The sequence below is a fragment of the Brassica napus genome, chromosome C6 (genome assembly GCF_020379485.1).
Source record: "Brassica napus cultivar Da-Ae chromosome C6, Da-Ae, whole genome shotgun sequence".
In the NCBI taxonomy this organism is placed as follows: Eukaryota; Viridiplantae; Streptophyta; class Magnoliopsida; order Brassicales; family Brassicaceae; genus Brassica; species Brassica napus.
In genome coordinates, this window is record NC_063449.1 from 22,099,508 (window position 1) to 22,112,658 (window position 13,151).

Here is a 13,151-nt window from a genome sequence, read left to right on the forward strand (position 1 = left end):
CTCTGGTGTGTTTCTGTTTCGCCACACATGTTCTTTTTATCTCCATTCTTTATTTATGTCTTCATGACAATATATTTTTGTAAGTGGATATCCATTTTGGTTGCACCTTTGTCCATACTATAATTCATATAGTATAGTCTAATTCCGCTTATGGATATCCGTTGTTTTATTACAACTGTGTTCATGCTATAATGAATACTGTATAGTATATTTTTACTTGCTTTTTCTTCCACATGTCCACGCGCTCTCTAAAGGATAGTAATGACATTTTTTTAAAAACCTGTCACATCGAGAAACTTATACTGTAGAATAGACATATTCTTTATTTTACCGCCCCTTATGTATATCTTAGGAATTCACCCATTCTAATATGCTTTCTCGAAATATACCTTGTATTGTTGTATAGCATGAATCAATTTGGACCCGTCTTTAGTTGTATGAATTTTTAGCTAAAAATGGCCCAACTTGGTAGATTCGTAACTTTTTGATTAGTTACGTCACATGCCATCGAGTTTAGAACAAAAGAGGATGGTACAGTATATTACCTATTTGAAACTCAAAGCTTCCTTATAAATTTTAATTTTATTTAAAGAGAATCGAGTCCTTGTGCCTATTGTGCGATTCTTATTTCATATAGAACAATATTCTTTGCTCTTATAGATCAAGCTAATTTTGCACAGAAGAAAACTATTATATTGTTCCTTTTCCTAAACAAAAGTTATAGTAACATTGACGTAAATCTATATTAGAAACACGATATAGAACAATATAGGTTATTTGCCAAAAATGCTCAAAAACCCGAATTTGAATACAAATCTACTATATCTTCAAATTCAATCAAATGTAGAATTATAATTATCTTCTTATGACTTATCGAAAAATTATAAACACTTTTACGATAATAATTCTATGAAGTCTTTTTGAGATAACGAACTTTCTATTAGAAAACTTCTAGAGAAATATACTCTTGTATTTAATCTTAAAACTAATTTATAAAATTTCGAGAAAAAAAATATTTCAATGGAAAATCTAAGAGATTTTTTATCTACATGGTTGAAAGTGATCTCCACCAGGGACGAAGCCACGTGATAGGGAAGGGGTGCACAGGCACCCATAATTTTTTATAAAAATAGTGTAAATGCTAAGTAATTTTATATGTGCACCCATTAGAATTTATAATTGTGCACCCATTAGAATTTAGATTAAGGGCAAATGAAAAACAAAACAAACTAAACTCCAAAAATAGCCTGGCCCACAAAAAATAAAAGAAACTTTTAAAGCCCAATTATAGTTTTCAATTTTTTTTGCTAAAATCATAAATCCCTAACTAGTATTAACTATTAACGTGACATGCAATTTTTTTAAAAAATATATTTTTATTTCCAAAATTTCTTTTAAAAAATACTTTGATTTGTTTCCACTAGGATCTGTAATTATTCGAATAATATTTGAATTTTACACAGAAGTCCTGAAATTTTAAACAATGACTAATTTGACTTTAGATAATTTTGTTTTTTTATCGAAGACGATGAAAAAGTAATTTAGCTATTTAATTACATATTTTTTAATTTGTAGGTTTTTAGAATTGGTTTTGAATTTACCTGTTACTAGTGCAAGTCATGAAAAAATGTTTTTATGCAAATTAATGGAAACCACCCTATCCAAACGAGTATGAGATTATTTTAAGTCGTTATCTCATTTTGATTTATCAAAAAAAATCTTGAAAATATCACAAACTAAGAAGTGATACCTTACTTCATCAAGCAATGATTAATGAATGTAAAATATCTTTATAATATATTATTTAATATCAATATTTTATTACATCTATTTTCATATTATATCATATTTTAATTTTATATTATATTTGTAATGATTATTTAGTATTTTAATTTTAATATTAGTAGTGCACCCAACATAAAATTTTTCTGGCTTCGCCCCTGATCTCCGCACTTTTCTTCTGAAACATCGCTAGTGCTCCACATTTACAAACTGGATCGACAATATAAACAAAATTCATAACCCATCCATTCCTGAATATCTACAAGATCATTACACTTGTTCATTGTCTCCATCAAAAAGAAGACTTCAGAGAAATACTTTTGATGTATTTTCATGAGTCTAGGAATTGTCAAGTCACGAGGCCACCCCAAACCTTGACAGGTACAAGAGACTATGCTCATTGGGGATTCGCTGGTCCCTCATTTGGGACTATCTCATTCGGGAGGATCTATGCATGACATCTTTGATTTTCTTCGAGTATAAGAACATCTTGATAAAAAAAGAAGTTAATGTATGTTCATGACTAAAGTGTTTTATAACTGTCATCAATTACCTCAATTTGACCCAAAAAAATTGACCAATTTTCTTTTGGGTCATATTAAACCCACCAATAAATGTAGAAAAGAAAACAAGAAGAAGACCGGTTTGGTTCGGTGGCCGTGTACATAATGGGCCAATATACGCAATAAATAGTTTGCATCACTATCGGGCCTAAATTAAAATATAGTGGAAATTATATTACTATGGTCCAAATACAAAACAGCATCGTTTTAGGCTTTTAAGTTTTAACGTAAACCCTAGTGAGAGTCTCAATCTCTTCTGCATCATCGTCGTTTCTGAGCGAAACCCTAATAATTTACTTGCAGGTTTGTTTCCGTCTCGTGACGAATGCATTGAAATAGCGAAACTAATAATTCGATTAAAATTGAAACTCTTCTCTGTCTTCCTCGTATTTAGCTTAACTTTGATGTCTGACTGAAGCTCTTCTTTGTTGTGATTCCTCTGTGTTCTGTTCTTGTAGGGAACTTTTAAGGAGGAGGAGACAAGATGAGATTGGTCAAGTGTTGGTTCTGCTCTTCGACGATATATCCAGGACATGGTATTCAGTTTGTCCGCAACGATGCTAAGGTACATCAAGGAGAATCACATTTAGTTTGTATTTTTCAACATCTGCTCTGTTCATCACTTTCTTTAATTCTATATATATGTGAATGTCTCGTTGTTTCCTGTTTGTAATTTGTCTCTCTCTAGCTGGATTTTTTTTGTCTGTTTGCTCTGTTGTGAGATAGACAAAATAAGGTATATTATTTGGTTTGAAATCATTTGCTCAAGTCTTTTGGGTATAATCCACTTCTATCGTCTTGCTTTCCACACTCAAATAAGCTATCCCTAGCTTTGAATTTGTCTATTTTTTTTTTTTGCTCTCTGAGAATTCAGGGGCAGTTCTTACCTTATTGGCTTTGTGATTCAGTTACAAGTCTTGTTGTCCTTTTGCAGATTTTCCGGTTCTGTAGGTCTAAATGCCACAAGAACTTCAAGATGAAGAGGAACCCTCGTAAAGTCAAGTGGACTAAAGCATACAGAGCTGCACACGGAAAAGACATGACTCAGGTACTTAAATACTAATACACTTTCGATTAAGGAAACCATAATAGCTCTCTTATATATGTCTCTCACCATCACCCTTCTCTTCCTTTCCACAAAAAAAGGATAAAACTTTTGAGTTTGAGAAGAAGAGAAACAGACCTGAGAGATATGATAGGAACGTTACTGAGGATACTCTCAAGGCCATTAAGAAGATTGATAAGATCAGAAGTTCTAGAGAAGCTCAACACATCAATAAGAGGTATATGCATTCATTAGTCTCGTACATATCCTTGGGATAAATTAGACTTGTGATATTTGATTATGATTGGTCTTAATTGTTGTGTGGGACTTAGGTTGAAGCCAAACAAACAGAAGATATTCAAGAGTGAAGTCAAAGAGATAGATCAGAACATTAATTTGATCAAGGCACCAGGTTCTTACCAACTAGATTCAGAGAAGACGAAAGTTTTGGTCTCCACAAACAAGTCTGTTCAGAACGAAGCCATGGAAGAGTGATTCTGTGGAAACACTTTAAAATATATTATCAACTTTACTCTGATGCGGGTGTCGTCGTCCTACGAGGAAGAGAGTTTTAGATTTGTTTTCATTTTGCAATGTACTATTTATTACCTGGAACAGATCCACAAGAAAGTTTTGGTTTTCAGAGCTAAGCTTCTACATTCGCTGATTCATTTCTTACCAAGTGGAATACTATAAAGTACAAACACCAACACTTTTACTTATAAACAACTTATTTTCCGTTCGAAACTGAATATTGCATTGATTTCCAATGATCAATCGAAGTGACCGAGAACAAATGATTTTGGAGGTTAGAGCTGAAGTTTTGTTAAGCTGGTTTAAGAATTGAATCCGTTGACAGACGATTTGTGGATGTATATAAGAGGAATTAAATATTGAAGACTAATAATATCACTTTTTCTTGTGACAAACGTGAAACAATCATTATTTGCAAAGTGATGACATGGCTTTTGAAAAATGTGGCATGTCTAATTTTTTTATTATAAAGACTAGATGTTTTAGCCGAGGATAAAATATTATACTGTATTACTTTATTTAAAGAATATAAAATAAAATTACATAACATAAATATATTTTTTAATTTTTTTTTGTGGAAATCATTATGTTGTTTGATTGTTGTACTTGATTCACATATTTGCATAGATATTTGTGATAGATGAATAACTATATTTTTATTATCAGTAAATAATATATATTTATTATATAATATAAGAAAAATGAAATTATTTACTTTTTAAACAAACTTGTCTCATGTTGGGGACTCGGTTATAGACATATCATATTCGAAGGAGACATTTTTACAGTTATCAATCTTCTTAACAGTCAAGAAACAAATCTGAATATCAAAACAATATCTCATACGATCTCTTTGTAGAATAACTGCTATGAAGAAATTGAATTTAGACATAAAAAAAATCTGGAAATGGATGTGCAGATGTGTTATCTAAGTCAGCTTTACAAAATACTATTCATAGTTCATATATCATTTATGTCCATCATATTTTTTGTCCATCATTTCTTAAACATCTTGAAATAACTGATGCTAATTAATAATAAACTTTTGGCTGGCAAAAAAATAATAATCAAATTTGTCTAATTATCGCTTAAAGATTTTATTAATATTGTCTAAGAAGCTTTTAAGTGATATCGTAGTTTAATTTTTATTAGTTTTTTTGTTAATTTTTAGAGTTTTTTGTATTTAAGATTTTTTTTCCATATTAAGCTTCTATTTCTTTCACAAAATTGATATATATTTATATATATATATATATACATGTCATAAAAATTACCATCAAATAAGTTTTACTTATTTATTATTTTTTTTAATGAAAATACACTTTTAAATAATTTAATTTAAAATAAAATCTATATTATTAAAAGAGAAGTACCCATTTGAAAATGTTCTTACTTCATTAATTAAACTCATTTTTTTTTGCTTGTCTTTTTCAGTTGCATTTATGAAATATCCTAAAACGAATAAAACTGCCTAATTTATTACTTGTCTTTTCAGTTACATTAATGAAATATGCTTAAATGAATTTAAACTTCCTATTTTATTGTTTGTCTTTTTCAGTTACCTTAATGAAATATCCTTAAATAAATTTGGACATAATGTCATTTAATCAACCAAAAAAACTCATGAGTTATCCTTACGTGCATAATTTTAATAATGGAGATTTTTAAAAACGTGCATCATTAAAATGTTACCTAAAACATGCAGCACTAATATATAACATGCATCAATAAAACTAGAATTTGACACCCACTCCATGGCTTATATTTGCCTTTTAGTATTTTTGTAATTTCAAAAAGATACATTATTACAATTTGAAATTAATCAAAATTGAATAAAATGATAATTAAATATTTGTAAATCTAATTTTTTTTTTATCTTGTTTAGTTGGATTCTCGATAGGTTAAACAAATGTTTCAAAATTTGTTGTGTTATTGTTTTGTCTATAAATTACAAAATTTATTGAATTGATATATTTAATTATTGCATCCTTAAATAATATTTTATTAAGACATTAGAGAACTACGTTTTGAGTTGTTTTGTCAAAATTGTACAAAAGTCTATGCTTTTTCATATTTGTCACGAAAATTTATATGTTAAACTTAGTTTTACAAAATTCTTAACTTTGTCACGAAAACAAAAAAGCTATGCTTTTTCATATATTTGTCAATGTTTTCACACTTTCAAAGAATATATTAGCTTAGTCACTTACTTATTTTTTTTTACAAAACAAAGTATCGGAGTCTTGAAAGTTGAATTTATATTATTGTAACTGTACATAAGAGTTTGTGATTACATAGTTAGTGATTCTTGTATATGTGTACAAGAAAGTTTTAATGGCTTAGTGGTAACTTGCCTATATGTATGTCATACTAACCCGGGTTCGATCCTTTTTGTCGCATTGTTTTTTCATTTTTTACGAAAAAATAATAAATGAGATGACGTGGCAACTTCGGACTCTCTGATTGGTTGATTTTCTTATCCTACGTGGACACCCTCTCCATGGCTTATATTTGCCTTTTAGTATTGTATATTGATTTATATTTTTGGCAATGGTTTTAAATATGGTAATGACTTTTTTTGTGCAACAAATATGGTAGTGACTGGTAATTCTTGTATATGTGTCCAAGAAAGTTTCAATGGCTTAGTAGTAACTGCCATATATGTATGTCATACTAACCCGGGTTCGATCCTTTTTGTCGCATTGTTTTTTCATTTTTTACGAAAAAATAATAAATGAGATGACATAGCAACTTCGGACTCTCTGATTGGTTGATTTTCCTATCCTACGTGGACACCCTCTCCATGGCTTATATTTGTCTTTTAGTATTGTATATTGATTTATACTTTTGGCAATGGTTTTAAATATGGTAATGACTTTTTTTTGCGCAACAAATTTGGTAGTGACTGGTAATTTTTGTATATGTGTCCAAGAAAGTTTCAATGGCTTAGTGGTAATTGCCCTATATGTATGTCATACTAATCCGGGTTCGATCCTTTTTGTCGCATTGTTTTTTCATTTTTTACGAAAAAATAATAAATGAAATGACGTGGCAACTTCGGACTCTCTGATTGGTTGATTTTCCTATCCTACGTGGACACCCTCTCCATGACTTATATTTGCCTTTTAGTATTGTATATATTGATTTATATTTTTGGCAATAGTTTTAAATATGATAATGACTTTTTTTGTGCAACAAATATGGTAGTGACTGGTAACTCTTGTATTAAAGTAAAATTTTAAAAATAATTATTTATTTTTGATTAAACTTTTGAAATATATTAGTAACTAATACCTCATATATATCACCATTAAGTAACCTATATATCACATTAGTAGAAAACAAACTACACATAATTACAAATATATGTTTCTTACATCACCTTATATATCATATTTTTTGTATATATATATATATATATATATACGTATTATCAAAATTAATTATGAGTGTACATTGACAAATGCAAAACTAAATCAATACTAATCAAATAAAAAATTTAATAGTTAATTCATTAAAAAATTATTTAACTTTATTGGTTCCTTAGGTTAAATAACATATTGATTTTTACCAGTTTAAAATTTTAACTAAAACAAACAAAATCTAAAAATATATTAGAATTTATATATTTAAATAAAAGCATGTTTAAAATTAATGAATAGGAGACATATTTAAAATATATAATCATTAAACACAATATAATATAAAAGCTTTTTACAAATTTTAATTTTAACTATACTGAAATTTAAATAAAATCAAAGTGAAATAGTTAAACCAAATCAAAATAAACAAAACTACAAAAATACATTTATGGTTTATTTTAAAAACAAATGTAATTTAAATATAAAAATAATAATATCAAAATGTAAACTAAAATTTTTATTTTAAAGTAAAATAATATTATATTTAAAATAGTCTTTCTGCGCAGAGCGCAAGAAAACTCCTAGTATTAAACTATATAAACTACTAGAAAATTTCAATATTACTTTATATAAATCTCATTATGTTTAGTGAATGTAGCTTTCACTAAGAATTATTGAAATATATATATTTCTTAATTCCGTTTATAAGTTATACTAGGGTCTGCCCGCCCTACGGGCGGGATATTAGTTAATTTGATATTCACTAAATACTCGAGTTGAAATTTGTTTTAAGATTCAAGAATTTGGTTATCTGTTATGTCTTACTTATTAGTATGCGGTGATATAGTTGTTTTTCAATTATTCTTGCTTTGGTATTGTATCAAATTAACTAATTGTCCAACTCATAATTATAGATGTACAAATGTGGATTTGTGATAAAGTTTGATGACAATACTGTTTTTTTTTTAATTCTTATTCATAGTGGAGTGTGCATGTGTCAGAAAGAGGCCTATAACAACTTTTATGTTTTTGTGTATGGATTTTAAATATATATTATTTTGTATAATGCATACTTGCTCTACAACATTTGCTTGTAGGCTAAAAAATGTTTTCTATATTTTTAAAAGAGAAAATATTTAGTTTAGAATATAACATGGACATATGTATTGACTATATATAGAAGTTGGGTGTTATTTTAAAATGACATATGTATAGAGATTTTTCAACCATTACTTCACTGGCACAAAACATTTATAACTTTAAATACCTTATTGTAAAAGCAAAACTAATAAAAGCGTCTACAACAAATGTATTTTGATATATATTATATGCATCAAGTGATAAAGATTGGAAACATTGCAAAACTGCAAAGTTTTTAACTTCACGATCTTCATCTTGACGTCAGTTCAGTGTTGGCCCTGGCCACAAGCAGAAAAAGCATGGGCTTCCAGCTGACACGATAATAAGTATTTTCGCGGCCAAATATTTATAAAAAGTGACTTTATCCTAGTGGTTCTAAGAGAAATTATCAGTGCTAGAGGTGATGAGTTTAATTACCCTTAACTGCATTCATTTATTTTGGCTCTAAATATAAAATGGGACACGTGTCACTCTCAGAACGCACGAATTGATGACGTGGCTTCACGGGAGAGAGGCGAACATTTCTTTATATATATAGATATACTCTCGGAAGAGTCTTAGGGTCAAGATGGTAATAACCAATACACATAAGCACTGTTGTAGTTACAAAAGCACCGAAGCCTTTTAATTTTTTCAGTTTCTCAGACATTTCTTCTGCTTTTATATCTCTCCTTTCCATCTCTTCAAGATTCAGTTTCCCGCTTTCGACCATCTTTGCTAATTTAAGGATCAAATTTGCTCTATACCCGAGTTTACAATGCTTGTTTATCAACTCTTTGTCAAGGCTAGCTTTTTCCTTGGCACTAGGGAAGTTTCCTCTTGTTTCTTTTTTTGAACTTTCTTCCTTTGTTTCTTTCATTGCTTTGACTACTCGTTTACTTTTTTTATTAGTTTGACTACTAACGGTTCCGTCAGCTAGCTTAGATTGCAATATGCAGAGGCTAGAAGCCATACCTAGTGTTCTCTCCCAAGTATTGTTTTTTTTTTTTTTTTTTTTTTTTTTTTTTTTTTTGTAAACTGCATTCATAATTTAAATAAAAGGGGAAATAAAAATTGTTTTACAAGAGCCCATAGACCATAAACTCTAGTTACTTATATCAGCCCATAATGAAAAACATATCAAACTCTGTACAGCCCAATACCCAATGATAAAGCCCAAAAGGAGGACCTTTAGTTGTAACGGAGAAGTCGAGAACGCAATGAATTAGAACGGAGGGAGACGGTGATCAACCAAATCGAAACCAGCTTTGCATCATGATCGAAGACCGAGTCGGGTTTGTGTCCCTGAAGCTTTGAAGCTTGTTCTTCAGTTGTCTGTCAAGTAGTTTGAAGATCTGATCAACCGATCGAAACATCTGCGTATGGAGGCGAGTATTACGTTCGGTCCAGAGCCAGTACAAAGTTGCTTGCCAAGCCAGTCGAGTGAGGATTCTTTGAGAGGCGGGTGGGGGAAGTGCGATCAATTGCTGAATAGTGATAGACCAGTGACGAGAGGGTACAAGTTGTAGTCTTCTAGCTACCATCGCCCACAGATCATAGCTATAGTTACAAGAGAAGAAGAGATGATCCCGAGACTCTGGATTTGAGTTGCAGAGAAGACATCGGCCCTCCACTTGAAGTCCCCACTTTAACAATCTATCTCGCGTAGGGAGTCTGTCTTGGATAACAAGCCAGGTGTGGAAACTGTGACGAGGAAGGCGCCCTGAAAAGGAGAGAGACTTCACTAACCAGGAGGAGAACCGAGTTTTGATTTGGTGAATCAATGGTTCACAGTTCGTGAGCGATAATTTTCTTGAGTTCAGTGGGACTCCTAAGTAACGGAATGGGAGAGAGCCTAGAGCCATTCCAGTAGAAGCTTGAATCAAGTCTGTCTCTGAAGGTGTTAATCCCGAGGCATAGAAACTCGTTTTCTGCATACTTACCGCCAGCCCAGACCGGTTCTCAAATTCCTTCAGCACTTGCAAGACCTGCTGAACAGAAACAATGGACCTATCTATAAATATGAGAAGATCGTCAGCGAAGGAGAGATGGGTTAGCTTTGTGGAGGCACAGCTGGTGTGGTAGTTGAATCTATTCTGTCTCGCCACCTTGTTGAGCATGTGGGACAGGCAATTCATGGCGATGACGAATAGATAAGGTGAGAGTGGATCACCCTGCCTCAGACCTCTTTTTCCTTTGAAGAGCCCATGTACTGATCCATTATACCCGACCATGTAACTTGATGTGCAGACGCAAGCTTTGATTTGACGGATGAACCTTTGAGGAAGATGGAGTCCTTCAAGACAAGAGAACAAGAACTCCCAGGAGAGAGTGTCAAAAGCCTTTGCTATGTCTACTTTAATGGTAATCCTTTTAGGGCCCTTATTCTTATGATATCCATTAACAAGCTCCCCTGCTAGTGTTGTGTTCTCTATCAATAGTCTACCCTTTACGAAAGCTGTTTGACTAGGAAGGATTAGCGTAGAGAGCATAGGCTTTAGCTTCTTTACTAGCAGTCGCGAGATGACTTTGTAGATAGTGTTGAGACAGTAAATTGGTCTGTAATCTGTTACCTTTGATGCACCAGGGAATTTGGGGACCAGAGATAGAATAGTTGCATTTGTCGTAGCCGGAAGGAAGTTGGAAGCAAAGAAATTTTTTATGGCTGCAACGACCTCAAGACCAATAGTTTCCCACGAAGCTTTGAAGAAAGCTGACGTTAGACCATCCGGACCCGGAGCTTTGTTGGGATTGAGTTTGAAAATTGTTGACTTGATCTCCTCGTCAGAAGGGATGGAACACATCAATTGGTTCAGGTGAAGGGGGAATGTGAAGGAAGTGAGATCCTGAAACCAGACTGGCGGCGTGTAGAGTAGAAGAGGAGGCTGATATCCAAGTATTGTTACATAACAGGATGAATTTCACCATATCTTCAAAGAGAAGGAGGGAGCGGAAAATTCTACCGAAACCATTCTTCTTTGCATCCTCATGAAGTTGTTGGAACTCGGTCACGTCACGATCATCCTGAGCTGATATCCTCAGCATCCTTCCAACTTGTTGCAAGATGAGTTCTTCGTCGACCCTTGAGACATTGTTGATGCCGTGAACTTGGATCACAAGAAAAGAGAGAGTGCGAGGGTGAGAGATTGTCACACTGACAGAATAGGAATTTGAAAGGGTCAAAGGTCGAGTTAGTGACTTAGATTTTGAGTCCCACACGTTTGGAGCCATCATGAAGAAGCCATGGTTACATACGCCATATTGAATTTTCCTTCAAACTCTTTTAGATATAGTCTCAAATTCATCTATTTGTTGCTTTTGACGTATTTATTCTGATTTTGTGTTTGAATAATCTTGTCACTTTCTTTCTTTATATATAGTGATTATGTTCCTTTTGCCTCTTCGTACATACAACTGCTTTTCAATAGTTTCATTTACTGTAATCAAAGACTAATTAGTTTAGTTTACTTTCCCAATTTCACTGGTCTTCGCTGGCCTCACTTTCAGTGTCAGAGACTGGAGCATGCTCGTCTGTCATCTTTATTTTTTTCCGATTCATATTCTAAAGTAGAATAGACTAAAATGTTATGCTCTTTCTCTCGCCTCTCTTTCTCTCGCCTCTCTAGTTTAGTGGGTACAGAGACTTAGTTTTTTGTCTTAATATATACTACTTCGTCAATCATGACGTAGGGTTATACCAGATTTAATGTTGTTCCTTGCCCATAGGACTCAGAAGCAAAACTGGGACAGATATACAATGTTCTTTGCGCCAATGATTTTGCCAAGCTACTGAAAAAAAAAGAAGAAAACGAACCAATGTTTTTAATTAGAGCACTGAAAGAGAGCATCGTGAAAAACAAGTCACTGTTTGCTACAACACCGCTTGATACAACACTGAGCCTGACTTAAGATGCTAAGAAAGTAGTTTGTGCCCTCTGCCCAAAAAGACACATCTCTCTTTACTAGAGCTGGGCAAATAGATGGAACCCGGAAATCAGAACCCAACTTGATATAGTAAAAATAAATCTCAACCGATCCAAACCCGACATAAATACCGAATGAATTTTGTTTAATGGTATTTGGAGTTATGAATTTTATCCGAACCGAATCCCAACCTAAATAAATATACGAAAGAACCCGAAAGATTTGAAATCCTAAAAAATAATTTGTACCTAACATGATCTCAATTCCTAATATATTGAACATCTAAAATAATTATTTATTGCATGAATAATTTACTCAAATGCTTAGTTTAATATATACTTTTGGTATTTGGTTAATATTAATGTTTTTATATATTGACAATTGCATTTGATACTCAATTATGAATAAGTTTGCTTTTCAAGTTTAAATAATGTTTTTTTAAAATAGTATTTCATAGGTTTATAGAGTTTCTAGGTGTTAATTTTATTTTTTTAACGTTTCATTATGTATAGATTTTCGTTTGTACAAGGCGTTGGTTTGTCATGCTATATTTTATGTTGTTACATATAGTTTAAAGAAGAGTCTTGTATATGGTTGATAGACGAGAATCCATATGTTATTTTGAACGAAAACAATACGGTTTGAGGAAGTCACGTAAACACATTTATTTAATCTATTGGATATATATTGAGTTTAATCAAGTACAATATTTTTGGTACCGATTACCCGATTAATATCCAAAACCGAAACTATTTCGGATTCAATCGGTTATTCAACATGTAACTAAACCGAACCAAACCTGACTAAATCCTAACCGAATCC

General features: G+C 31.9%; 1 protein-coding gene across 1 annotated transcript; it reads left to right on the top strand.

The window, feature by feature from the left end:
- Positions 1-2,491: 2,491 nt before the first annotated feature.
- LOC106404586 (probable ribosome biogenesis protein RLP24) lies at positions 2,492-4,057 on the top strand. The gene is made up of 5 exons (XM_013845297.3): positions 2,492-2,648; positions 2,804-2,910; positions 3,280-3,393; positions 3,492-3,628; positions 3,723-4,057. The coding sequence occupies exons 2-5, from the start codon at positions 2,830-2,832 to the stop codon at positions 3,883-3,885; spliced, it is 495 nt and encodes a 164-aa protein (XP_013700751.2). The 5' UTR covers positions 2,492-2,648; positions 2,804-2,829; the 3' UTR covers positions 3,886-4,057.
- The last annotated feature ends 9,094 nt before the right edge of the window (positions 4,058-13,151 follow it).

Coding starts and splice junctions, on each gene's coding strand:
- LOC106404586 (XM_013845297.3), top strand. CDS start 2,830: ATGAGATTGGTCAAGTGTTGGTTCTGCTCTTCGACGATATATCCAGGA. Junction 3,394..3,491: donor ACGGAAAAGACATGACTCAG/GTACTTAAATAC, acceptor CCACAAAAAAAG/GATAAAACTTTTGAGTTTGA. Junction 3,629..3,722: donor GCTCAACACATCAATAAGAG/GTATATGCATTC, acceptor TGTGGGACTTAG/GTTGAAGCCAAACAAACAGA.